Source organism: Rattus norvegicus, chromosome 4 (assembly GCF_021556685.1).
Source record: "Rattus norvegicus strain SHRSP/BbbUtx chromosome 4, alternate assembly SHRSP_T2T, whole genome shotgun sequence".
NCBI lineage: Eukaryota > Metazoa > Chordata > Mammalia > Rodentia > Muridae > Rattus > Rattus norvegicus.
Genome location: NC_141537.1, coordinates 83675894 through 83702225, shown reverse-complemented (window position 1 = coordinate 83702225; position 26332 = coordinate 83675894). Strand labels below are relative to the sequence as shown.

Below are 26332 nucleotides of genomic sequence, written 5' to 3'. Positions count from 1 at the left end.
TCACTACTCAGAAAGTCCTTGAAGGCCACACTTGCCTTCTCTGTACCCTTAGTGTCTAATAGTTAGAATGGATGGATGGATGGATGGATGGATGGATGGATGGATGGATGGATAGATGGATGGATAGATGGATGGATCAATGGATTGATGGACGGATGGATGGATGAATGGATGGATGGATGGATGGATAAATTATGTTCTTTGGATCTAGGCAACATGAATCATGAAACAGTTAATCAATCTCATCTTCACCAAAAGACAATCTCAACTTTGATGCCCAGGGTCTCAAGATTTCCCAGGGTCCCACTCTCAGGGAGGAAGCAGTCCTTGTCTGGAAGACAATGTCACAGTAGCACAGGAGTTGGTAACAGGACTGAGGAAGGTGAACCTAGATTTCTAGGGCCTGAGGATCCTAAGAATAATTTCTTTGAGATTTGATTTTAGCTTTTATGAGCAGCTTTACATCCCTGAAGCTCAGTACCATTGATATTTTAAGTCAAATAATTCTATGTCGAGTGACCTGTATACTGTGAGGTCTTTAACAGCATCCTCAGCTCCTACTCATAAACACCACACTTCCTTTTCCATCTGTCCTATGACAGCCAACAGATATTATCTAATATTCCCTGAGGGGCAAAAATCACCCTCCTTCCCTCACTGAGACTGTCTGCTCTGAGATGACACTGCTGTCATGAGTGCTGTGCCCTGCTCTGGATGATGGTTTGGGAACTTCTGCAGGGGCCACGTTTCTGACTTTTTGTCTATACTGGGTCCTCATTCACCTAAATCTTTTGCTTTCAGGATAGAAATCTTTTAAGATAGAAACTTTCTCAGTGGGTTAAGCTGTATGCTAAGATAAAGTAGAAAATGGACTAATTTTTGGGGGGCTTCCAGCTCCCACCTCATTCCTAGAAATGACAGCTTAACTATAGAAATAAAAGACCCTTGGAAAGAATGTTATTTTGGGCAAGTAGGGCATAAAAGCTGAGCGAAGACTGCTTGTGGTCGAAATCTCCACAATTAATTGAAATGAACAAAACCAGGGATTTATGGGTTAATAGTGCTATCCTCCTCTGTCAGCCAGTCTAGTAAGAACAAGGAGCTCCTTCGTCCATCCTCTAGCTCAAGTTTGCAAGATGCCTCCAGCCTGGATCAGTGAGCATGTGTAGTGGGCAGGTCCATTTGTCTAAACTGAGTCCACATGATCTTCATTTCCTCAGCCTACTTCACAGATAACTGGGCCAATCGCTCAATAGAGAATAATCTGAGCTCCTTGGTGTGAGGTGAGGTGTGGGTTCCACTCACAACCTTCACCCATTCTTGTGTCACATCAGACATCAAGTCTTCACAAGTGTTCACCCTCTGACCTCTCATCTGTCAGTGAGCTTTCCAGATATTACAGGACTGAATCCCCACGGGATTACCATGAGAACAAGGAGAAGCAACCAGGTTGGCAAACCTGTAAGATGCTAAAATGTTCATGTTTCTAGATGTATTTAATGTATATAAGTACACTGTAGCTGTCTTCAGACACACCAGAAGAGGGCATCAGATCGCATTACAGATGGTTGCGAGCCACCACCATGTGGTTGCTGGGAATTGAACTCAGGACCTCTGGAAGAGCAGTCAGCACTCTTAACCTCTAAGCCATCTCTCCAGCCCTAAAATGTTCATGCATAGTGTGTTGTGGAGAGTTGCTAACTGGGTTGTCCTACTGCTTCTAGGGCTTTCAAAAGTCCCCACAATCCCGTCCTTCAGAACATGATGCCAGGAACAATTAGGAAAGGGAGAATGCCCTAAAGAAGGAGAGCAAGATTTCTGCTGCACTCCCGCTCCCCATATTGTCAGAGGGGAGCAGCGTGTATAATATGCTAATCAAGAGTGGAGACTCTAAGGTCAGGTGTAATGGTGCATACCCCCTAGCACTAGGAGACAGGGATGAGTTCAAAGCCATACTGAACGGTATAGTAAGACCCTATTTTAAACAAAAAATCATTAAGTCAGGAGTCCGACTACTTGGCTCTATCATCTACCAGATATACATCCTTAGCCAGGAAAAGGAGTCCTATGAGGCCCCATTTTTTTCATCTGTGACGTCAGTATACAGTATGTACCTCAGTGGTTTGCTGTGAGTGAAAGGAGGATGTGTTTATCATTTTGTAGTTCAGAGAGCAGACTGTGGAGCCAGGATTTCTGAGTTCAAATTCCAGTTGCTCTGCTTCTGGCCTAACTTCCTTCTCTCAAAAGATGGGGACCGTCATAGACCTCCCTGGAGCACTGTTCCCTGTGCTGACCGTGTGCTTGCAAACTGACCAGCATATAGCGATCACTCAGTAAGGGCTGCCATTTATAGAACACGATGTGCATACATCCAGACTCCCAGCTACTATTTGTAATCACTGTAATTAATGCCCTGGGTTGTGCCTAGAATTGTCACTGCCCATTTGATGACCTGTATACAATTCAAGATGGGGGACAGGGGACTGCAGTCATCCATTAATCCCTCTGGAATTAGCACTAGAACACCAGTCTCTGCTTTGAGGCCAAAATCTGTGACTGCTCAAGTCCTTCATACTAGCCAGCGCAGTATTTGCATATATTTGCATATCCCTCCCATTGATTCTGTATCATCTTTATCTTACCTAATACAATAATATTGCTCTGTAAAAACTTGTTAAACCACATTGTTTTGAAATAATAACAAGGATAAAGTCTGCACATGCTGAGAAAATACGTGTTTGGGTTTTTTTTTTTTTTTTAAACAATATTTTCAGTCCCTGGTTGGCTAAATTGTGGGTGGGGCATCATAGACAGAGCACTAACTATAGCTATAAAACTATATCTTCCTGAACAAATTCCATTCCGTAGATGTGGCAGGTCATTTGCCACCAACAGGTGGAATAGTCCCTGCCCCACAGCAAGGCCCCAAAGGGCAGGAAAATGCCTCAGGTTAGCTCCCCCCCCCCCCCCGTACCCTATGCAACCTGGCCCACAGCTCAAACGCACTCAGAGAGCTGCCTTCTTCCCAGGCAGCTCAGATCTCAGCTCCTACTTTCCTCCCTGGGACTTCAGGCCTAGTGGGAAATCACTTCAATCTCTCCCCTCCCCGACAAAATGCTTACAGGCATCAAGACGGCAGAAGATCCCGGCATGGTGGGGTTGGGCAGGGTTCCAGGCATGGAGGCTGGCATGGGCTGTCTCTGTCTGTTGTGGAGATGGAGCAGAGATGATAGAGAGCCTGGGACAGGCCTGGGGACAAAGAGAAAAGAAACACATTATTCCTGATGGCCTAGGTCTGTTACCCAGCTTCCAAAACCAATGGGGACACCAACATCACAGGCCACCAGATCGGATCCTCTGATGTGAGAGCCACATAATTGAGGATATTAGGGAAATAATAACAAATAAAATACATGCCTGGCTTCCTTTGCTGCTTCCTCGTTAATACATCAAATTCTACTTCATTTCCTGACCTGTTATCTAACTGATATTCAGTGGAAACCTGCTGGGGTGTCTCCAATAGCTTCTGCTTCTGAGGAAGAAAGTCTGCAGTGGAAACGCCCAGTTTACTCCAGTCTCAGCTCCAGAGAGAGGGTCTTAGTGTTGAGCATCTAGGTACACTGGTATGTTAGCCCACACCTTTGCCCTGAAGCCTGCCTGGCTTTACTCTGGGTCCATGGTCATTCTACATTTACAGAGTAAACTCCACTCACGTACTCCTGGCAGAAATACATTTTGACATTTTTCTTTGTAGTTCTACTATGAGTGGAAAAACACAAAGTCAGGACACAAACAAATGCAGCTGGGCCATGGGGCTTGGCACTGAGCTCAGCATTTCATAGGCTAAGTCCAGAGTTCACCCCCTATTAGCAATCTCCCATTTCATAATAATGTGAGGTGTTAGGCCGTTTGACAGAAATTGATTTGGGTCTGATCTGCAGGATTTGAGTGAGCATTTCCCAAGGGAATGCATAGTTTGAAATTTTACTTCAACTTGCCAGGAAAAAAAAATTAAGGGCCTGAAATTGATTTAATGAGCCAAGAAATGTGGAGTTGAGGGAAATGGGAATTATTTGTGTTTATTAAAAATGGCAAACAAGTAACTTTGTGGATGGATTCTCAACCTCCTTGTGCTTCTCCTCTATGGAGTTGGATAAACATTAAACCACAAAATTAAAGTAAATGGCAGACAGACAAACAAATGACAAAATCCCTGGGTCCTCTATATTCAACAGCCTAAACCTGTAGGTTCCACTTCCCGAATCAGTGAAATTTCTAAAGATAATGAAACATGTGACCTCTCGTGCCAAAAGCTGGGTAAGACTACAGCTAGAGGGGTTCTGTGTAGGCCACCGCCTTCCTTCAACACGGAATACCCTGGCCTGTCCACAGCCTCATGACAGCACAAGGCTCTGGCTAGAGTTTAGTCAATCACAACCAAGTTAGAACTTCAGCCTAGCAGCATAGCCCAGTCCAGAGCACCATGGGTCTGTCTAGAACCCCAGCAGAGCACCACAGCATGGTCCAGAGCACTGGAGAGCATCGTGGTACATTAGAGCCCCAACAGAGTACCCAGACCAGAATCCCACTGCAACATCGAGGTACTGTGTGGAGCTGTCAGAGTGAGAACAGGCCAGTTCAGAGTCATAGCAGTGGAAGGAGCTATTCCGCCATAAAGTTCTGATGACTCAAAGAGAATTGGGGGCTGAGATGGGCCAAGAATGGCAGCATACTCTTCTTTCACAATACTGTTGCAATTCCAAAGAAGTTTATGTTTTCCCCGGTTTTTGCCCAAGAGCTTTCTTTGAAAATAGAGCTATCTTATCACAACTACAGGCATCCTGGAAGCATTAGTCACCAATTAGTCAAGATTGATGTGCTCAGGAAGGTGCATGTATGAAAACATAAAAGAATACAAAACATGTCACAGAGATTGGGTGGACATAAAGGCCTGCACTCATAGTGTGTGTGTGAATAAAATAAGTAGGCTAGCCTAGGAAGTTTACAACAATGGGGTGAGTCATTGCAAATGAACCAATAAGACGCTTTCTTAACATGTGCGCTGGAAACCTTTGCAGAAAGAACTGACCGCTGGGACTGGATTGGAAGGGAAGGTCCTTGGGCTTGCACAGTTTCATCAGGCACTGGGGGCCAGCTGACCCAAAATACCATAGTGGTTCTCCACCTGTGGATCACAACCCCTTTGGGGGTTAAACAACTCTTTCATGGGGGTCTCTTAAGATTATATTTACATTATAATTCACAACAGTAGCAAAATTACAGTTGTGAAGTAGCAGCAAAAATAATGTCGTGGTTGGGGGTCACCACAACAATTTAATGCAGTTTGAAGATTGAGAACCACTGCTGTAGGAGGCTGTGACTTTACTATGTCTCAAAGTCTCTTTTGAGGTGGGTTACACAATCTGAGAAACATAGAATGGGACTCAGTTAACAAACAACACTTGTTTAGAGCCCCCCCCCCCCATGTTGGCATGTGCCTGGGAACTTTGCTGAAAAGAGTTGTGTGTAGAACAGATATTGAGGGGTGGAGAGGTTCTCAGTGACTGAGAGCATCCGCTGTTCTTACAGGGGAGCCTGGTTTAATTCCCAGTGCTCACACAACCGCTCACATCCATCTGCAGTCCAGGCCCAGGGCATCTGATGCCCTCTATTGGTTTCCTTGGGCCGCAGGTACAAGTGTGGTGCCCATATATACATGAAGGCAAAACATTCTTACACATAAAGTTAAAAACATTGAAAAACAATTCATTAATAGCTCCCTCATGCTAAAGTTCATTATCTGAATTATAGTTTCATAAGCAGCAACATTCACTGAGAACAGCTCTCCTCAGAACTATTCAGCCAGCTATCCCCATCCAAATAGATGTCCATGCAAACACGTCTACACATGTGTGACATCATCTTTTGCCACGTATTGGTCAGCAGAGGGAAGCTGTAAGTGCAGTTCAAAGAGAACAAAAACTTTTGAGACAGCCGAAATCCTTTCTCCGTGTGACATCAGTAACATAATGTAAGATCATGCTCACGACCAAAGGGCAACATGAATAGTACCATCATTTGCTTTCTCTTTCTAACTTGATATGTTAAAAAATGGCCTTGGTGAACAAATTTTATTGACATGTTATTTTTTAAAGGAGAAACCCAATTAAACAAGCCAATGGATATTGAATGGAAATGTCAAAGCAATTCAATTTAAAATGAGTTTTTACTCTTTTCCAAGGACTGGAAACTCCCAAGTGAATTGAAGCACTAGGGAATGGAAGACTTCATTTAATCCAATAATTAGGTTAGTTATTTCCACACCCTGCATAGATCTACTAGATTTTAAAATATCAAATATTTCCTCTTCACTTAAGAAATCCTTCCAGGGGACCTGGCTCCCTCTGGATTAGAAGAGTTTCCAAGTGATGCCAATCAGGCCAATTAGCCATGTTCACTTGGAAGGAATTATGACTACCTAGGATCCCTGTATGCTTGAACTCTAAATAATTTCCATGTTATTGTTTGCATAGATTCTGTAAATTAGTTTCCTAAGCCTTTCTACGGAACCAACAGAGTTTTCTGGGTTCCTTGCTTGGACTTTTAAAACTACAAGTGGTAAAATGTAAGATCCGTATTTGGTCATCATGGCTTACAGAAAAGACCAGGGCTGGGAGAGTGGCTCAGTGACATTGTGTGCCTCGTATATAGAGAACCTAAGTTGTGTTGTGCCCAGCAAACAAACAAGCAAGCACCAAGTAAACATAGGAAGAATTGTCCTCATCAGTAGGTCCAAAGAGACCATGGAAGTGTCAGAGATAGTCACACCACTGAAGCCAGAGTGGCAATGTAATACCTGAGTGCATCATCTCCTTCCTTTTGTGTGTATTGAGGTTTTTTAATCTATAGTAATCTCGTGTAAAATTTTGTATGCTTCTCTCAGTGTTTTCAAGTAATCTTCAAAATACCCCGGTGTCATGTAACTTGAAGCAATGCAGTATGGTAGGTAGGTTCATACTAGTCCCCCTTGCACTTGGGAGTAAACTACATTCAGATATATTTCTCCTTTGCCCACGGTTACACGCATCACGCAAGGGAGCACAGCTTTCCTCATCTCGCACTTCCATGACTCCCATAACTAAGTTCTTATCGATTTTTATGATAAAATAAATTCACGGTCTATTTCTCTTGATGATCACCCCACTCCCTGAACAAACCACTAAGTAGTAAGATTTCAGAATACTGCTAATACGAGAAATCATTCATCCGTGTGAAATTCTATTTTCTCTTTGAAAGAAAGAACAAAAGTAAATAAATGAAAAACCTTTCCAACAACACATCAATTAGATCCTGAAAATCAGATGGCAAAATAGCAGGAATGTTATGAAAACACATCCCGACAGTCTTTCCTCTAGTGCAGGCTTGTTGCCATGAGCTAGTAATTCCAGACTTTGAGCAAGCTGAGCCTCTTTTTTAATAACCGTATGCCTCTAGGTAAAGTATTTCTACTAAAAATTATTGAGGCATGGAACAAGGTAAATGTGTGAGCTCATGTTGGATTGTTCAATTACTGAACTGAGGCCGCATTAAGAGTTTTCCAACTTGACAGATTACCCTTCTCTATACACTTGTATAAACATACCGCTTACGGCTGAAATCCATGTAAGCTTTTCTTTCAATTAAAATGTCAAGTGTGACAGACTGTGTTTTCACTGTCCTTAGCAGAAGGATAGGTGCCACAGCAAGAGGTTTCATGTCCTCGTTTTTCTCCCAAAGGATGTTTGCCAGGCCTGGGGTGTCTGAACAGTCTTCCTTGCCCCAAGTTGTCTCGTTTTATCAGTCTAGCTATGGGCCAGGCCTTGTGTCTGTGAGATCTAAAGATGGGCTGTAAACTGATCTCTTTCCCGGTCCCTCCGGTGATCCATGGTACCCTGAAATTGCTTCTAGACTATCAGGACACATAGATCTGCTACGGTGGCAAAGCAAAGAGGCTTTGAAACAGACAAAGATACAGACACAAATTAACTGAGAAAAGCAGATTAATTCTAGCACGGAAAGAAGGCCACAGTGATGGACATCACCTGAGCAATGTGAGAAATAATCACGTAAGGACTTGGTAGGATGCAGGCGTCAGAGGAAGAATGCGGAAAAATAAGTGTTGGGCAGGAAACAGATTCAGGCACCAAGCTGGAAAAAAGTCCCTGAACTTCTGACTGCCCCATTCCATCTGCCTCCTGTATGAAGATAGAGCCTGGGCTGTGTCAAAAGCCCTCAGAATGCTAAGACCCAGAATATGGGACATGACAAGGGAGAAGTTCCATTGTTATGAAAGTGCTGTTCCCAAACGCTGCTTTGTACACAGTGCCTCATTGTGTACCTGGTATAAAGTAGGTGGTTAATGTCTATAGTCAAAGACACTGAGACAGTCTAGAATCTGGTTCTTAATGCCAATATTGCTTGAGAAAGTTGACGAACTCCTTCGTAGCCTCAGAAGATAGCACTACAAAAGTCTTTTCTTACAGCCATGCTTCTTTCTCACTCCTATCTAACACTATTACACACATACCCCCCCACACCATACCCCACATACACATACCACACACACCACACACATACCACACACACACACACACACACACACACACACACACACACACACACAGAGAGAGAGAGAGAGAGAGAGAGAGAGAGAGAGAGAGAGAGAGAGAAGCCATGGTTGCCCAGGGTATTTGTTATTTGCCTCTGATATTAAAGGTTATTCCTTAAACCAAGTATTGTGAACTACACTGGCAAGCTATTTTTTACATAAAAGAAGGAGTGTAAAATTCTGAAGAAGACAATATAGATCTTCATACTTTTAAATCAGAAGAAGGGCTTTCTAATGTGAAGTATGTATCTGCCCTTCTCCTGTGAAATAGAAAATTTAAATTTTCAGTCTTGCAAAGAAGGCTAATTGTCCAGATCATCAAGCAGAAGACAAAATATGAATTCCCTCCATGGGTAATAATTTCACTGTATAGCATGTGGTAAAGAACATAAGTTCAGTATGTAGGCTGGTCAGACAGAAAACTAGTCTCTGGAGGATATTAGTTGTATGATACAGAGAAAATTACTTTGTCTCTCAGTGGAAAAAGGATAGTCTAGTTTATTTTTCTGTTACTGTGATAAAATATTATGATCAAAATTTGAGGAGAAAGGGGTTTATTTCTACTTATTCCCAGGCCATAGTCCATTATGGAGGAAAGTCAGGGCACGAACATAAGCAGACAAAAGCCGAGGCAAGTATGTAGGAGCACTGTTTATTGTTTTGTCCACTAGTTCCTTCTCACCTAGCTTTCTTTTACAGACCAGAACCCCTGTCTAGAGAAGGTATTGCCCATAGGGAGCTGGGCCTTCTCACATCAATTAGAAATCAAGAGAATGCCTCATAGACATGCCAACTGGCCAGTCTGATCAAGGCAATCTGAAGTTGAAACTCTCCCAGATAACTCAGAACTGTAGTTGTTCGAGTTAGTTCTAGGACAGAAATTGGTACTACCAGGAGTGGGGTGTAAATGTGATAAACCTGATCTTAGAGTTTTGGGGGATATTTATGAAAGTATTTAGAACTCAGAACTGGAGAAGAACACTGCATACTCAGAGCTTGAAGAGCATTTTTTTTTAAACTTAGAAATGGAGAATGTTGAGAGAGATGGATCCGGTAGAGATTCAGCTTGTGAAGTTTCAGATGAAGGAAAGACTTTATTGAGGCTGTTTGTGAGGTACAGAACTAAGAATCTGTGGTTTCTGGTCAGCTGAAGCTGAAGAATTGGTTGTAAGTATTAAGAGACCAGTACTACTGAAATGAAACCTTTGCCTTCCAGGGACAATGGATGCTGATTAGCTGAGGCAACAATCACCATCAAGGTGAAATCTTTTGGGAAGTATTTCCTCAAGGCCAATAACAGAGTAAATTAACTCAGCAGTGAAAGGTAAGGGCAAGCCAACAAAAGATGAATAATTTCCTTTCTGCTCTGCCTTTTAAAATCTGTGCTGTGACTAGAAGGTTCAACCCACATGTGGAGTGGTTCTTCCCACATAAATTTAGCAATCAGTGTAACTCCCTAGCTCTGAATACCTGGCTAGGTAATAATAATTTAATACAAATTGACATTAAAATCAACCATCACACGTGGGTTGATAATAAAATTTACTCATGGTGTTTAATGAATTCCCGCATGATAATATATTACATATACTGAATAATAAAAATAGTGTTATTATTTCTCTTATTATTCTAAAGCACTGATCAAATGACAGATTAAATATAGCTGTCTTAATTTAAGTTTCTGTTGCTGTGTTTAAACACCATGACTTGGTGAGGAGGTTTATTTTTGCTCACAGGTTACAATTGATTACCAGAAGCCTAGGCAGGAAACTGGTGGCAGGAACTGAAGTAGAACCATAGAGGAACGTTGCTTACTGGATTGCTCCTCCTGACTTTCTCATCATGCTTTCCTTTATAACCCAGGTCCACCTGCCCAGGTGCTGCCACTGTTTCCAGTGACCTGGGCCCTCCCACATCAGTCAGGCTTACTCACTGGTCAACCTTATGGAGACATTTTCTTGACTGAAGTTCCCTTTTTTTCACTTGGACCAAGACTACCCAGGACAACCATATTTCTGTCAATGAGCTGTGATTTAAAATTGAGATCTTAAAGACCAACAATCTTTAGCTTTAATTAAGGTACTATAGCAACATACAATGTTCAGCATTTCCTGCATATCTATGTCTTTAATGATCCACCAGCTACAGGTTTCCAAGCCCTTCTACAGAAGAAAAGAGACCCTTCTCACTCATAACTTTAGAGAATTGCAGAATGACATCACACTGTTTCTTAGAAAAGCCTCTTGCAAATATTTCCTCAAATGGAACCAAACTATTTCCCCAGAGATCAGTCCTTGGTGTCTTGCTTTTCTTGACAAAAGCCAACAGAAGCAATCATTGAGAAAATAAGAAAGCTGTCTAACCCGTATTAAAAAAAATTATATAATTAGTGCTCAATTAAAAAGTATGAGAGAGAATGAATTATCCTGTTACCTATAACTCTTTTGAGCGAGCTCACACTTCATTATGTCTCACCATTGAGATCCTAAAGACAGATAGGAAATACAATAAGATTTCTGCCTTTGAAAAACGGGACAAGGACGTTCATATTTAGTCCTAGGAAAGGCAGCTTCAAGTGAAGCATGTAGCCTCCTTTTCCAAGATGGCTTAGTTTCAAGCAAGAGCCTTTGCTGATAAACAGCTGCTCCTGCCTGCAATGCCTCTCACTCTCTCTTCTCTTAGTTAAATAGATATTCAGGAGTTTAACCAGAGAGCTCTAACTTTGGATATATATCCTATTTTCTGCCTCATCCAAAACCTTCATCTTTCATTAAAAAAAAAAAGTCAAAAAGCAATTGTCAACAGCACTGCTGTGGAGCTTGCCAGGGTTCCTGTGAGTTCATCTCTCTGTAACAGAACAACCTTCTAAGGCGTTCTCCCCACCCCCACAACCCTTCACACACACACACACACACACACACACACACACACACACACACACACACACACACACACACACCCTCCATGGCTTTGCTGTCTGTTACCTGTAATCCTGAGCCTTTGCTCCATTCCAGGTAGTTCATCTATATATTCCTTCTAACCACAGACCTCTAACCTGAGCCGTTCTCATTGTCTTTCCTGGGCAATTCCATCAGGTTGGGGCTCTCAAGACTCCCTATATTTTTCATGATAGTATGTATTGATACTTAATCAGCCAATAAATTGATCCACCAGTCACCCATCAATGATAAAGTAATAAATGAATATATTTCCAGATACTGTATATTCCCTTTCAGTGAGAGAAATGCTTCAGCTTCTTAGGCCATTGATATAAAAATTGTTTACTGGTTTCCCTTTGGGAGCTAGTGCATGTCCTGTCGTCTCTTAGAGTTTACTATCTTAGCTTTACCATCACAATTCATCAATGATAAAAAAAAAGTGATTTTTAAAAAGCAAAGCTGGGTCTGTCACTTGGGTTTACAATGTCTTCCTAACAAGGCATGGCCCTCCTTGGGGCCTACTGAAGTAGGGGTAAAGACAAGAAGGAGAATCTTTCCTTGCCATTATCCCTAAATATAAATAACAATAAGTTTCTTCGGTCAGAGAGTTTGTTTGTCTTATCTATTAAAGCAGATGCTTCTGAACTTTTAGGTGGTGCAGGACACATGGTAAGTAGGTCTTTCGCAAACACTTCTGGAATCAGTGAAAGCGTAGCCACATAGGATCTTATCTACTGGCAACGGCCATTGCAGTACAGCATTCAATCATCTTTGAGAAAATTTGAGAAAACTACAACCGAATCGAAGCCATAAGTCGAACTCCAGCTTTCACCAACAGACCCACACAAGCCATCTCTGCTCTTTTGTTTTGGTTCTAGGGATTAAGCATAGAATCTCGTGTGGGCTGGGCCAGTTCTGGTCTATATGTACCTTTCACTCATGCCCCTTAAGTTAAACTCAAGCTATCGATGAGTCTTAGATCCATTTGGTTTTATATCAACTAAGCCAATTGTCATTTCAAGTGCTATTTTAGGCATTTCAGAAGGCCAAGACCGGTTCCTCATTCATGTCTCCAATTTATAGAATGCTCCTAGTTGGATGCATGACTGACCTTAGGGTTATCCAACACAGTGCCCCAAGCTCGGTTCCCTGGGGTACCAGTTACCCCACACTGCTGTCACCACTGCCAGGAGTGTCTGAAACCCAGTTCACCACACAGGTTCAGTCTAGGCCTCTGTATTTATCAATCAGATACTACCGCTGCCTATATTTTATAGACACAGTATCTGATGTCTTAGAAACTATAACGTCTTTCTCTTTAAGTGAAGACCTGGCTGTAAGAAGCCAATGGTAGTTAAAAAAAAATGCAACCAGCAATCTGCATCCTGCTGGGGCCTTTGAGGGTTTTATAGCAGATGCCCCTGGATCACTGCAGAGGGGGTTTACTATAGCTCTCATGCACTTTAAGCAAAAGGAGGAGTAATAGGAGGAGAAACCCAAGTTTATGGCCATTCTGTTAAGACTATTAAATCATTTTTTCCCTCCTGGTTCCTTTAATGACTGATTTCTGCACCATTAATCTGAATCAGTCCTGCCATCAGGCGGATTCATTTGAGTTAACCCCAAACACGGCAGGATTCATTCCTGATGTACTTATTCTGAGGGGGGAGAAATCCATCTCCAAACGTGATTTTTTTTTCCTTGTAAAGCGCTAACGGTTCTTCGTGAAGATATATATATATATATATAAATTCCTAAGCACTTTAGCTTTATCCACAGCTCAGCCACTGGCGCGGGAAGATATTGGCTCTTCAACCAGCCGAGAGCTTCACAGTGCATCAATCATTCATAGTCACACTTAGAAAAAGCAAGCAGATGCAGAGCGACAGACTCAAAGAATGAGGCTCAGAGAGAGTCGCAAGTCTCACTGGTGGGGAGAAAACCCGCCCTTTCTAGAGGCATGTCTCTAAGCACAAGCCCTTCCTGTTAAGCCTCCTGGTTTCCTAAGGGCAAATAAGCAGGCCTGTGATTAGGAGCCTTGTCATTTACATGAGATTGCTGCTTTTCTCATCTCCCACCCCAGAAATGAATAATTCATGACAGCATTCACTAACACTCTTGCCTGCAGATTCCAAGGAGGCCCAGAGCTCCCTGGGTTCCTAGACAGCAGGCAGGGCCCCACCCCCCACCCAAGCTCTCTAGCAGCCAGCAGCAGCTCTGCTTAGGTTTCTCCTGGCTTTGCAGTTTCTCAGTCAGTATCTTTTAATTGAGTCATTCCTGGTGGAATCTGCAGTTGGCACAAGACCCTACACCTAGATTCCAAATTTACAACTGAAGTTTGCCCCTGACTGGCATCAGCCCCAAGAAGCTCCAGGGAAGAAGAGCCCAGAAAAAGCCTAAGAGTCTCTGGCTGGCCTTCCTGGGCCTGTGAGTCTCATGGGATCACTCACTGTGAGGCTCTCTCTAATGCCTTCTGGAATCTTGAGGCAGAGTCCCTCCTGTACATCTCCAGGGAGGCCAAATCTGAGACACTCTCCACCCCTGCCCAATAGGAGTTGGTGTTGGAATACATTGTTCTGTGAGTACACCTGCAGGAGAGGGAGATGTTCCTGCTCTAGAGGGAGTTGCTTTGACATTTGGGAAACCATACATGGCTAGACAACCAGGGGCTGAAAGCTTGATTCTCCCCAGAGCAAGTATTCTATTCTATTCTGTTCTATTCTGTTCTGTTCTGTTCTGTTCTGTTCTGTTCTGTTCTGTTCTGTTCTGTTCTGTTTTCTATTCTATCCTATTCTATCTATCCTATCCTATCCTATCCTATCCTATCCTATCCTATCCTATCCTATCCTATTCTATCTATCCTATCCTATTCTATCTATCCTATCCTATCCTATTTTTTTCCATTCTATTTGATGTTCCTGAGGAGGGAAACTAGGACCTTAGAAATAACAACCAAATGTTGTGGCACTAGACAATAAATCCCCAGTCTATGTACTTCTACTCCCCCCCCCTTTTTCTTTTTTCTGTTTTGAGACAAGGTCTCACTTTGTAACCCTGGCTATTCTGGAACTTTATGTAAACCAGGCTGGACTGGAACTCAAAGAGATCCTCCTGCCTCTGCTTACTGAGTGAGTGCTGGGATTAGAGTGCCACTATACCCAGTTCAACTTCTTTTCTTAATGATGAAGTCATAACTCTAGAAGGAGACTTTGTTCTCCAGAGGAAAAGGTCTTGTCCCTCTATCCAGCCCCAGCTTAGTAAACACCCTGTGAGTTAATGTCCTGACAGAGGGTACACAGAGGGTACAGGTCCCCCAATCCCATAGGATGAGTCCAGGTGCTGAAGAAACCCTGGCTAGATCAAGGCTGAACACAGTGCAGGGATAGGGGAGGGTGGGGAGAAGAGATAGAGAACTCAGAGAAGACTCCAGCAGCACACAGGGAAATACACATGACCTAAAGGGGGAAGCACAGGATGACTAACTGTTTCACTCAACAGAAGATGCACTGGGGAAGTATGGACGAGACAGGGCGCTCTTCAATTTCCATATGACTCCTTGGTCAGAGTAACTCTCAAGGACAATCAAAGCAGAACAACAACAGCTTAACCAGAAATGAGTGTCCTAGGAAGGAAGGAAGAAAAGAGGATGTCCCAAGAGCACGTAGAGAAACACAGCCAAATGGCTAGCTGAAGTATTAGCTTTGCCTCTTATTGGGCTCACAAAATCATAGCTGTGCTCTTGTCCTTCCCGGGCTCAAGGGAGGAGGAGCAGAAGAGACAGCAGGCAGACCTCTTGATCCTAAATGAGGTCTACCTTCAGTTATTTTGAGCCAGGGTGCTCCACAGCAAGCAGAGCTATGCCGGCCACCACATCTGGTCTCTAACACAAGTACAGTGCCTGGATTGGCTGACAGGCCCAGCTGCCTCCTGGTTCTACAACAGACCAAGAACAAGGGCACCCTACAGTCCACCCAACTTTGCTGCTTTTCCTTCAACGGGACCACACAGCTGTGACATCAAAGTCCCAGTGGCTGGAAGGACACTTGAGAGAGTGTTCGACTGTCTGGTCCTTGGGGGATGCAAACCTATATTCTCTGCATAAGATTATCATCTTATTTATCGTCTGATTTAGAAAATAAGATCATTACTAGTATCATTTCAAAAAATAAGTTAATATCATTTTTATAAGGATAGAAAGATGTAGATATGTGTCATGTGCAGTATTGTGATACTTGGAGTACCTGCCATATTCTCCTGGGAGAATCTTGCCAGGACAGATTGCCCCAACTTTGGCTTACAGTGTGTCAGTCATTCCGTTAGACTGAGTTTGGTATTCAGTAGGAGCTATAGTTGTTGAATAACTTAATGAGATTACTGTATTCTATCCTGTCTCTCAATTCCTCACAGCTATACCCCTGTGACTTTTCTGTGACAAGGATAATTTTTATTTTAATCTCCTTTCTCTAGGCCTACACATGTCCTAGGCAGTTGTTCTAGCCCCGAGCAATGCTTTGGCTTTTGATTTTTCTTGTCCTTTTTTGTTTTGTTTTGTTTTTAAGACCATGGTAACATGAAGTGGCATTCTGATTTCTAGGGAAGGTGTGGTCAGGTCAGATTGGCCCTTGTCTTAAGCAAGGGACATTGGAGCAGGGCGGAGGTTCTAAGACGTCATGACCATTCTTTCGTCCAACCTCCCGGAGCTACCTTCAGAGTTCACTGACTTTGCAGGACCTTTCACGAGAAAGCTGGACTGATGCTAATCTGAGACACTCAGTCAAACCGCAGCAATAAAGTTTGTAATTATGATCCTTGGCATTTACTTTGCTCTTTGTATGGAAGGATCTCAGAGGCCTTCTCATCCGGGGATGGACTAGACACACAGGCCACAGGCCATGGCTGCTCCTTCCCTGGCGACAAGGCTGCTTCTGTTATCAAGTAGCAAGATAGAGACAGTGGCCATTCTGTGCATGAGCGCAATCACCAAGTATGAACGCAGCAGGCAGTTACACACTAAAAGGCAAAAAACAAACAAACAAAAACAAACAAACACCCCCCATAAAACAAAACAAAACAAAAACTCAAAGACAAACAAAACCAAAAAAACAAAAAACCCTCTAAAACAACTACAACATGGAAACCTACAAAGGCTTGTGTTTTGGATAAACTGGGCTGTACTGAGCTGGGTCAAACATTGGAAGCTATGCTTCACTTTATTCTATCACTAGCATGTTAGTATATGTGTTCATGTGTGGATGAGTGTGACTGTTTCAAGCAGTCTTTCCCTTCCACTATGGGGTCTGGACAGCAAACACAGGTTATGGGGCAGGTACCCACTGAGCAGTCTTATCAGCCCAAGGGTTGAATATTTTTAGACTTATTTTACTTTGCTGTTTCTCCCAAGCCTCTTCTCAAGTATTTGCGAATATATTTGAAGGGGAGCTGTGAAGTGGTACGCGAGCCTGTCATCCTAGCACCTGGGAGGCTGAGACAAGAAGGTCACAGTTGAGGTCAGCCTGGATTCCACAGTGAGATTCCCCCTCAAAAAAAAAAACAGTAAAGCAAGCACACTACAGAATAAATGTGGGTAAATAAATTTTAAAAATTTAAATATCTATGTCTGTTAAAGTCATCAAGCTCTTAAAAAGCTTGTTTTTCTTTTAGGTTCATTCAGAAAAACAAGCAAACAAACAAAAAAAATCTTTTAGGCTGAAATGCTTTGGAAAAAGTGATGTACAGGCACCTTTCTCTCCCCTGGTGGCCTTGCATTGTGCCAAAGTGGGGTGACTTGTTCTGTACCCAAATTACTCTCCAGACAGTCTTATTCCTGCCCTTAAATGAATGTGGCATTTGGGGTTTCACGTTTAAAATGTAATTTGGACTCATTTTAGATGTCTTCCTACAGCTTAATAAACATCTTCCCCAGACAGACTCGGGGTCTGATTTTAATTTGTGGTAGGGTTACAGGCAGCGTAAATGTCAGTTTCAGCTACAGAGAGTAAATCTGTGCTAGAAATAGAAACTGAAAGTGACTGGCAGCTCACTTGAGCACATACCACATGATGCTTGCCCACAGGAAGCAATGGCTCCCTAAGAAGCCCCTACACTGGGCTGTGGTGAGAGCTGAGTCTCTCCTCAGAACCCTAAGCTGGGACCCAGAACAGAAAGGCTCAGTGCCGTCTTCTCTGGATGTGTCAAGTGGAAGTGAAATGGTGGAGTGACTAAGTTGTTGGTGGCGTAGCTTTGAGTATGAGCAATCCACAGAGCCACTGCCGCCTCAGCCAGCCACTCATTCGCCTGAGGGCCTTAGGCTAAGTCCTAAATGCCTCTGAACTTTCAATACTCTGTGTACAAAATAAAAACAGCTGGCCAATCATCTCAAAGAGCTTCACAACACTAAACGTACATCAGTTAATATGGTTCCCATAGTTAGGTCAGCTGATGTAGGAAGAGATCTACAAGTGTGTGTTTCAGAGAAACAATCCACCAGTCAAGAATATATTTGTCTAAAAGTCAAGGGAAATGGGTGACTAATTTCTCACTGGATGCTCTAGAATGTCTGATTCCTTGAACAATAAAACAAAAATGGCTCCCTTATTCCTGATTGTCCCTAACATTAAACCTAACAGGGAAGGAAATCAATGTCCTGAAGAGCAGGAGAAAGGACAACTTCTTCTCATGTACAAACAGCAACAAGTGTAAAATAAAGGTTTAACTTCATGTTATTTATTTGTATCTGTCATTTAGTATTAAGCAGAATAACATTTTGGGGAATTTTAGAAGACAGGCACCCAGATGGATAGTTCTAACTTATCAATGCAGTGTCCATTAGGACTGGCTGGAAACCTGGCGTCTCGAAAACAATAAAGATCCTTCAAACCTGAGAAAGGAAACATTGTAACATCTAATACTATGTATCCGATGCTGCTTGTCCTGCTCGCTAAACCGCCAGGATGATATTCCTTAAGGGACTGTGCTGAGCGGTCCATGGTCAACCTGGTGCCTATTGAAAGTTGTGAGCATCAACGCGGTGGGCCTGCCGGGAGAGCTGGTTAAACACTATTCCTAGGTGTGTCTGCGAGGGTGCAGTTGGAAGAGTCTCATCGGAGTAAAGCAATATGCCTTCTCCATATAAGTGTTCATTAAGCAACAAACTGAGGGTCTGAAGGGAACCAAAGTTCTCCAGCAAAGGAAGGGGGTGCTGTTTCTGTATGATTGCTTCTCTTCTTGATCTTAGTGAAGAACAAATTCCTTGGGTGCTTCTCACTCTTAAGCCTTCAGACTTCTACGAGAATTTACACTGCCTGGGTCTCCATCTGGTGGATGGCAGATTGTGAGGCCTCTTGACTTTCATAATCTAAGTCACTAGCTAATTCCTTACGTTGGGTAGGTAGACAGGAAATGAACAGATAGTTGGACAGTCCTCTACTCACAACCAGGTTCTGTCTGGATAAACTCATGGTAAGTTTGTAAATATACTTTGTAAGTCACAGCTATATTTCATACACTATTGGATGTCATACCTTAGCTGAGTTTACATTAAAATTATTAAAACACTTATATTAGCCTACATTTGAACAAAACTATTTATTCCAACAGGTATGTTATGATTAAGTATCTTATTTGATTTACTGGGTCCAGAAGACTGAAAGGGTATATATTCCCAGCACTACCAACCACTGTAGGTCAGATACCATCAGCATTCATCCACCCACCCACCCATCCATCCGTCCATCCATCCATCCATCCATCCATCCATCCACCCATCCATCCACCCATCCATCTCTTTCTTTTAGTGTGTTTTTCTGATGAACTTTGACTAAAATAGTGCTCCATGCCTAGATTCTTTTCCAAAGAGAGTATCCCATATTACTTTACATATATTCAGTATGCGAACTAACCATAGACATAATAACATAGATATAAATAACAATGTATTTCCAATCATTCACCAAGTTCCTTCACTTCCACTTGCAAAGTTGACTTGGACTCCGTCCATTTTGGCTTCGGCCTTACTACCAAGGTTCCAAACACTATCTACTCTTACTTGGTTTTCTGAAACAGCTTCTGCCTCTCATGTTGTTCCTCTGTAGTCCTACTGCATTCTTTTATAAATCTTTGTAAGCTGAAGATTAGCTATGACATTTCTCAGTACTTCAACATTCTTCGATGGCTTTCCTTTGCAGTGAGGACTTTTTCCCCTAGGAGAAAGCATCCTTTAAACACTACAGTATTGTATCTCTTGGAGGCAGTACTACTTTTAGCCTGGTTTGATATGTCCAGCCCTTCCATTAATTTCCATGAATATACCAAGTTCTTTCCTATTCCAGGGCCTTGACTCATTCCGTGGCCTCTGCCTAGAATGCCTGTCCACCTGCACTTTTGTTATTTTGTTATTCTTCCTTTAGATCTTTGCTTAAGTATTACTTTCTTAAAACTCTCTCCGAGTCCTAACTTAGAGGTATATCTAGTCTGTGGAGTGACATCCCCTGTGCTCCATGGCTCGATGTCATGTTGTACCTGTAGACTTCCATGACAACTGAGAATGCCTATGTCAGAGATTCTCATTGATTTGAGCATTGGGGAAGCTCATGCTTGCTGTCAGTTCATACTGCCTCATGTAGAAGGAGACAAGAGAATACCTACAGAGCCCCAAGGTTGATGGAACTGCAGGGGCCCCACCAGAGCAACACCAGAAAGCTTGTCTGCCTTGGGTAACAACTCACTGAGGTCCGGGACTCATTCTCTTAGAGCACAAAAGGGAAAATACCAAATGGTTTGCTCCAGGACTTCTGACTTTCCCTTTAGGTTAATGCCAACTGTTCTTATGAGAATTAAGTGCTTTCCATTTTTTTTTTTACCAGTGGTTTCAGTTGTTGAAACTCTCCAAAAAGGTCAAAAAATTTAACTTTTATTTTCAGTTCCCAAGCATCAAATCCATAAGCCAAGTAATCTTTTTAACAAATAAGCCACTCCATGCTCATAACTGTTTCTCAGAGCCATGACCTGTTTCATAAGGAAGATAACATAACTTCTGCCATGTGTGTGGTGAGTGTGTGTGTGTGTGTGTGTGTGTGTGTGTGTGTGTGTGTGTGTAAAATAAAACAAATAAAAGTAATTATCTTAAAGTCCAGCTTAAGGGTGACAGAGATCTGTTGACATTGGAGAATGGCCGCCTACTGCAAGCTTCTGGCAATCCCCTCGGCTCATTGTTTCACAGACCGTGCTTGCTTCATAAATGAATTCTACATCTTTATTAAGTGAAGTTACTTTGGTTCATTATTTGAAACATACTTTAAATATTTCGTTTCATGATGTTCTAATACAATTCCCCGAAGATCAAGGAAGATGGAAAAAAATCAATTATATATATTTTTTCAAATGTAGAGTGATTATAAAGAGAATTACACTCCAATATATTCATTACTATAAATACCGCTTGACAGCATCTTGAATAACTCAGGTGATCACGATTAAAGTTGTCCTTCTGATAGATGCCTGTCCATAGAAAATCCTAACACACACAGACCTCTCCTGTGTGTCCATGTGTAGGAGACCAAGGAGTAAGAATGGTGGACTACATACCAACATTAAACTTTCATAACAAAAATGAGTAGCAGGACAGCCCCCAAACGCACTCCACATGGCAAGCCTGTTTCTAGCAGTTTTGCAATCCAGAGAAAGGATCTCACTGAACTGAGTCATATTGGACATAGATGAAACTTCACAGTTGCCCCTTTGACAGATGAGCTAATTGGCTTTAGCCAAAATGGGAGGGGGACATTTAAATCATTAGGATGATTGGGTGAGAGGCAAAGAAGAGCCTGGAAACGGTGCTGGGCTGTAGCAGAAACTAGACTCAGCTTCCTCTGTTCCCAAAACCGTCTAATGGGTTTCACTGTTTTCTTTCCAGTGCTTATCATCATCAAGGAACTACGAATTTGCATCCCTAATGCACACTTCTCAAAGGTGTGTTGCCATCCCTGTAGGCTTAGAGTTGTTCTTAATGCCGCTTTCCCTTTGGGCCGGTGCCCACACACTCCTTATATGGGCCTAACCTATAGCCTGTCTGCTTTACTCATGGACTTACTTAAAAAGAAATTTCCCTGGGAACCTATCTTAATTGCACTCTTTTTAAAAAGTGAAAGCTTCGAAGTCAGATGAGTCAGAAAATGAACGTCTAACTGAATCCCCACACATCGGGCCACAGAGAGTCAAATGTGCCATCTCTCTGTGTGTAGTAAATTTGCTTTTTAGAGCTATTTTTATCAAAAGGAAATAGATATAAATAAGACCATTTGGATAAACACAGGTTAGCGGAGTAAGCTCAGACCCAGTGGGAGCTCACTCTTGAGCTCTAGCTCTCCTATACCACACTACTTTCTTGCGTTTTCTACACGAGCTAAGCACACAGGCTGCCTGCTGCATCCCACACAGCATTTGGTGGTAGTTCCAACAGATACAAAACACAATATTTTAAAACTCTGGCTCAAACATTTATTTAGCTTCAGCTGTGTTTTAAGAACGATGCCCAGTCTAACATGAATAAAAGATTATTCTGCCCTTAAGAAATTCATCGTGTACTAAGAGAAAAAGAGAGGAGACACGATAGAAAGTCTGTAATGGGAGATATTCCCCCCAAGAGTGTTACCCAACACCCTGGGGGATCCCAGGGCCCAGAAGAGCAGACACAGGAAATGCTCAGGGGAAGAAAGATTAACCTCACACCGCAGGCACATGTGGGGGCTGTGTGCAAACACAGATATGTGTAGGGGTTGGGAAGGGGCATTGTAGAAAAGCCTTATGCTTAGTTAACTGTCCATGCTCGGTGGGTTGTTACAGCATGTTGGTGAAGATCCAGGAGATTTTAAATATCTCCCACCACCCATAGCTTAATGCAGAAGGAAAACATTTTGTTTGCATGACAACACCCCCCACCTGTGAATAGAAACCATCTAACTGGCATGCACCGGTTAGACTCAGGTTGATGCCCCTAAGGAGGCACAATTGGGAAAAATGGGCATTTAGAATTTTTTTTCCTCAGTTTTTCAGGGAGGTCACAAATGAAGAGCAGCATTTGATAGGGCTTTGAATGCAGCAGCCATGGCATGAGACAGGAGGGATGGCACGGTACTAGGAGTAGGAGGGAAGGAACTCTGGCACAGAGACTGGAAGCTTCCTGAGTCAAAAGGACCCCTCCCCCTAACATTCTATATCGAGCTGCTCATGGAGAGGTAAAACTGAGCCAGGATTCAGCCCTACTGTCTGCCGAACCTGGAGCCTTTTCCAAGTCAGCCCTACTGTCTGCTGAACGTGAAGGCTTTTCTAAGACGGAAAACTGGTAAATATTTTTTCTCTCTAGTATTCTTTAGTCCTTGCCTATTTTTATTTCGAGCCCAAAAGATGAAGCTAGGCATAAGATAAGCAGGAAGCAGATTTTAACAATCAGTGTTCGGTACGATTTTCACCGTGAACCCTGGATGCGGTTTTCTGTGACGTAGGGGACTTCTGCGGCACATTAATTTTGGCTCCTGGAGGGAAGCTCGAGGTGCTATGTGAGATTCTCTTGACAAAACACTAGTTTTTCTCATGGCTTGCAGAATAAAGTAAAAAACATAAATACTTTTAGTGGGGGAGGGGGTCTGCATTGGCTTGAAAACTTTTGATAAAACTCTCTGTTGTCCCGGGGTTTCTAAGCCGACATTGGCAGTCACTGAATACACTTTTTCTTTCAAAGGAAAGGAATGAAAGAAAAAAGGAGGAAGGAAGCAGGCAAGCAGGCAAGCAAACCTTGGTCCTCCTGGCTCACACGCAAACATGAAACAAGATGGCTTCACAGAGCAAATGGCCCAGCCCTTGTCACCCAACCGCTCTCTGCTTACTCAGTTGTCTCTCTGTACACCCACTCCTGGGTCTTTGCATATGAAAAAAAAATGAGGCAGTAAAAGTGTCAGCCTGCTTTTGTCAAGGATAGCCAGTAAAAAATAATTGGAGGCGACTTAATACAGTCCATGTACAACAGTCGTGAGATAATTGATCCTTAATACGTTGCTCCCCAGTCTCCACATGCCAGGAAGAATTCTGACGTGTGGAGAAGTTACGATATGGCTTATTCAATAGAGAAGCTAAACAGAACTCAAGCCTCTTCCCAGCAACCTGCAGACGCCATCCCACCCCTCTCTATAACTCGCGGCATCCTGTGTAGCAGCTGCCGTTGTAAGCCAGTGGGGCTTTCTTTTCAGGCTTCTTTCATATAATTTCCCTTCCTTCCTCCAAGGAGCTGGCATCATAAGGCCAGACATGCAACCACCGTGCGTGGCTCTAGACACCAGTGAAGAAAGTCTACTCAGTACCACAGCCCCCTAGAGCTTATTATCCCACTTAGGAAGGGCTCTGATTGACATGGGGCGGCAGGTATTTTTTTAAGTTTGAGGGTTATTTTCTAGTAATTGCCAGCCTTAAAAATTGTAGTTTGTCAATCAGACAGTTCTCTTAAACCTACGACCGCATTCTTTCCCAGAGGCAGGGCAATTAAGGAGAAGTCAGTACACGGGGAACCCTCACGGGCCTTTTTTCCTGTCATAGAATTGTTGGTAAAAGATTCACAGCCATGTCTGGGGAGGAGGCAATGCCGTGGCATTTTGCATTCAGTAAAAATGTCTGAAACCATCTTTTTCAAACATTTTGAGGTTTGGCACAGCCCTGAAGTCCATCTTGCCAGGCACTTTCCCCCTTAATTTTTAAACCCATGTGTCTTTCAAGGGGAATTTAATCCGTATGTTTCTAATTCATTTACACTTAACTCATCAACGGGGTGCTTTGTAAGAACTATTTGATGTGCAAGGAGTCCTATGTCTCTCTCTCTCTCTCTCTCTCTCTCTCTCTCTCTCTCTCTCTCTCTCTGTGTGTGTGTCTCTCTCTCTCTCTGTTCTCTCTCTGTGTTCTTTCTGTGTGTTTTCTCTCTCTGTCTCTGTATTTCTCTGTCTCTCTCTCTGTCTCTCTCTCTCTCTGTGTCTCTCTCTCTCTCTGTTCTCTCTCTGTGTTCTTTCTGTGTGTTTTCTCTCTCTGTCTCTGTATTTCTCTGTCTCTCTCTGTCTCTCTCTCTCTCTGTGTCTCTCTCTCTGTTCTCTCTCTGTGTTCTTTCTGTGTGTTTTCTCTCTCTGTCTCTGTATTTCTCTGTCTCTGTCTCTCTCTGTCTCTGTCTCTCTCTCTCTCTGTTCTCTCTCTGTGTTCTTTCTGTGTGTTTTCTCTCTCTCTGTCTCTGTATTTCTCTGTCTCTGTCTCCTCTGTCTCTCTGTCTCTCTCTGTGTCTCTCTCTCTCTCTCTCTCTCTCTCTCTCTCTCTCTCTCTCTCATCTGAACTGAAAGGCTGTTCTTTCTGAGAACCAAAGATGGTATTATCCCAGGTATGAGCCATATGACTGGGGTGGCACTCTAAATTCAGGGTCAACACTGAACTTAGAGGCTGACATAATGACACGAACAAGCCCTACATGCCTGCCTGCTCCACCATCTAGGAAGGCCACTCAGGTTCATTCCTGAACAGGCTTCAGCCACAAGCTAAGAACAAAACATGATCCTAAAGCATAGTTCAGTGGCAAGACCCTATTGGATTTTAAGGATATTGGGGCCATTGGGATTCCCACCTCCAAATCGGCAGAAATCAGGTCTGCTGCATCTTGTTCCATGAAAGCCTTGCTGGGGAAGTAAATTAACCACCAAATGGCAGAGCCAGGAGGGACTGAACAGAAGCTCTGGTCGGCCACTGCTTGTCTGGATTGCGCTCTATAGAACTGAGTGTTGGTATTAGGGTAAGCTGCAGGGCCTGTGGTCCAAATGGGGCACTGTTTTCCAAGCTGGACCCTCTCAAAGGTGGACTTCAAGATCTTCAAGGGTAAACTTAGTCTGAAGACAAGCAACATCATTTGTTTGAGGCTACAGATCCAGGCAAGGAATCTTGGCACTGGGGCACAAGTAGGGATTCAGTCTAGCACTCCTGACCCTCATTAAGCATCACCAGTGATAGTTCTACTCCATCAGTGCTTTTCAAAGCCTGAGTGCAATGCCACAGTGAGCAAATAGTGAGAAGCTGATAAAACCAGTACGACCTGGTGTCAGCCTTTGGGAGATAGAAGTAGATACTCATGAAACCTTATGTCCAGTCAGGAGTACTATTCCATAAAGAGCAGGCAGAGCATATGTGTGTGTATGTATGTACATATGTATGCATGTAGTATTATGTAGAGAATGCATGTATGTATGTGTGAACACAGTCTTCTCATCACTGCAGTCTCAGAACTGGTCTCAGGAGACACCAGAATGCACAGTTGCTCAAGCTCCTTAATGAAACACTGTGGTAGTCACATGTAACCCCTCACATGTGCCCAGTTTGCTCTACATCATCTCTAGCTGACTCGTGCCGCCTAATTTGGTCTAAACGCCATGTAAATAGTCATGGCGCTTCATTGTTTAGGGAAGAGTGGCAAGAAGAAAATGTCTGCACCACACAGATGCCACCGGTGGAGAGTGCCAACTGTATGCGTGTACTGTATACCGTGTAGTGTGTGTATGCATGGGTGTTTACGTATATATGCACATATACATACATGGTATGTATACATACTGTGTTTTACTGGGTTGGGTTAAAAAGTTAACGTCTCATTGCTGCTGCTATAGTATTTTTAAACAAAAGTCACGTAACCCCATTTTTCTTGGTGACAGTTCTACCAATGACACTCTCAATCAGTCTT

General features: G+C 42.9%; 1 protein-coding gene across 5 annotated transcripts in view; it reads right to left on the bottom strand.

Annotated features, from left to right (window-relative positions):
* The window catches only part of Creb5 (cAMP responsive element binding protein 5), a 401568-nt gene that overhangs the window by 91154 nt on the left and 284082 nt on the right, over positions 1-26332 (bottom strand). For all 5 annotated transcript variants that reach the window (XM_087658727.1, NM_001446953.1, XM_087658729.1 and 2 more), the window contains 1 exon segment: positions 3123-3249. In XM_087658727.1, coding sequence (XP_087514853.1) covers positions 3123-3249 — 127 coding nt within the window.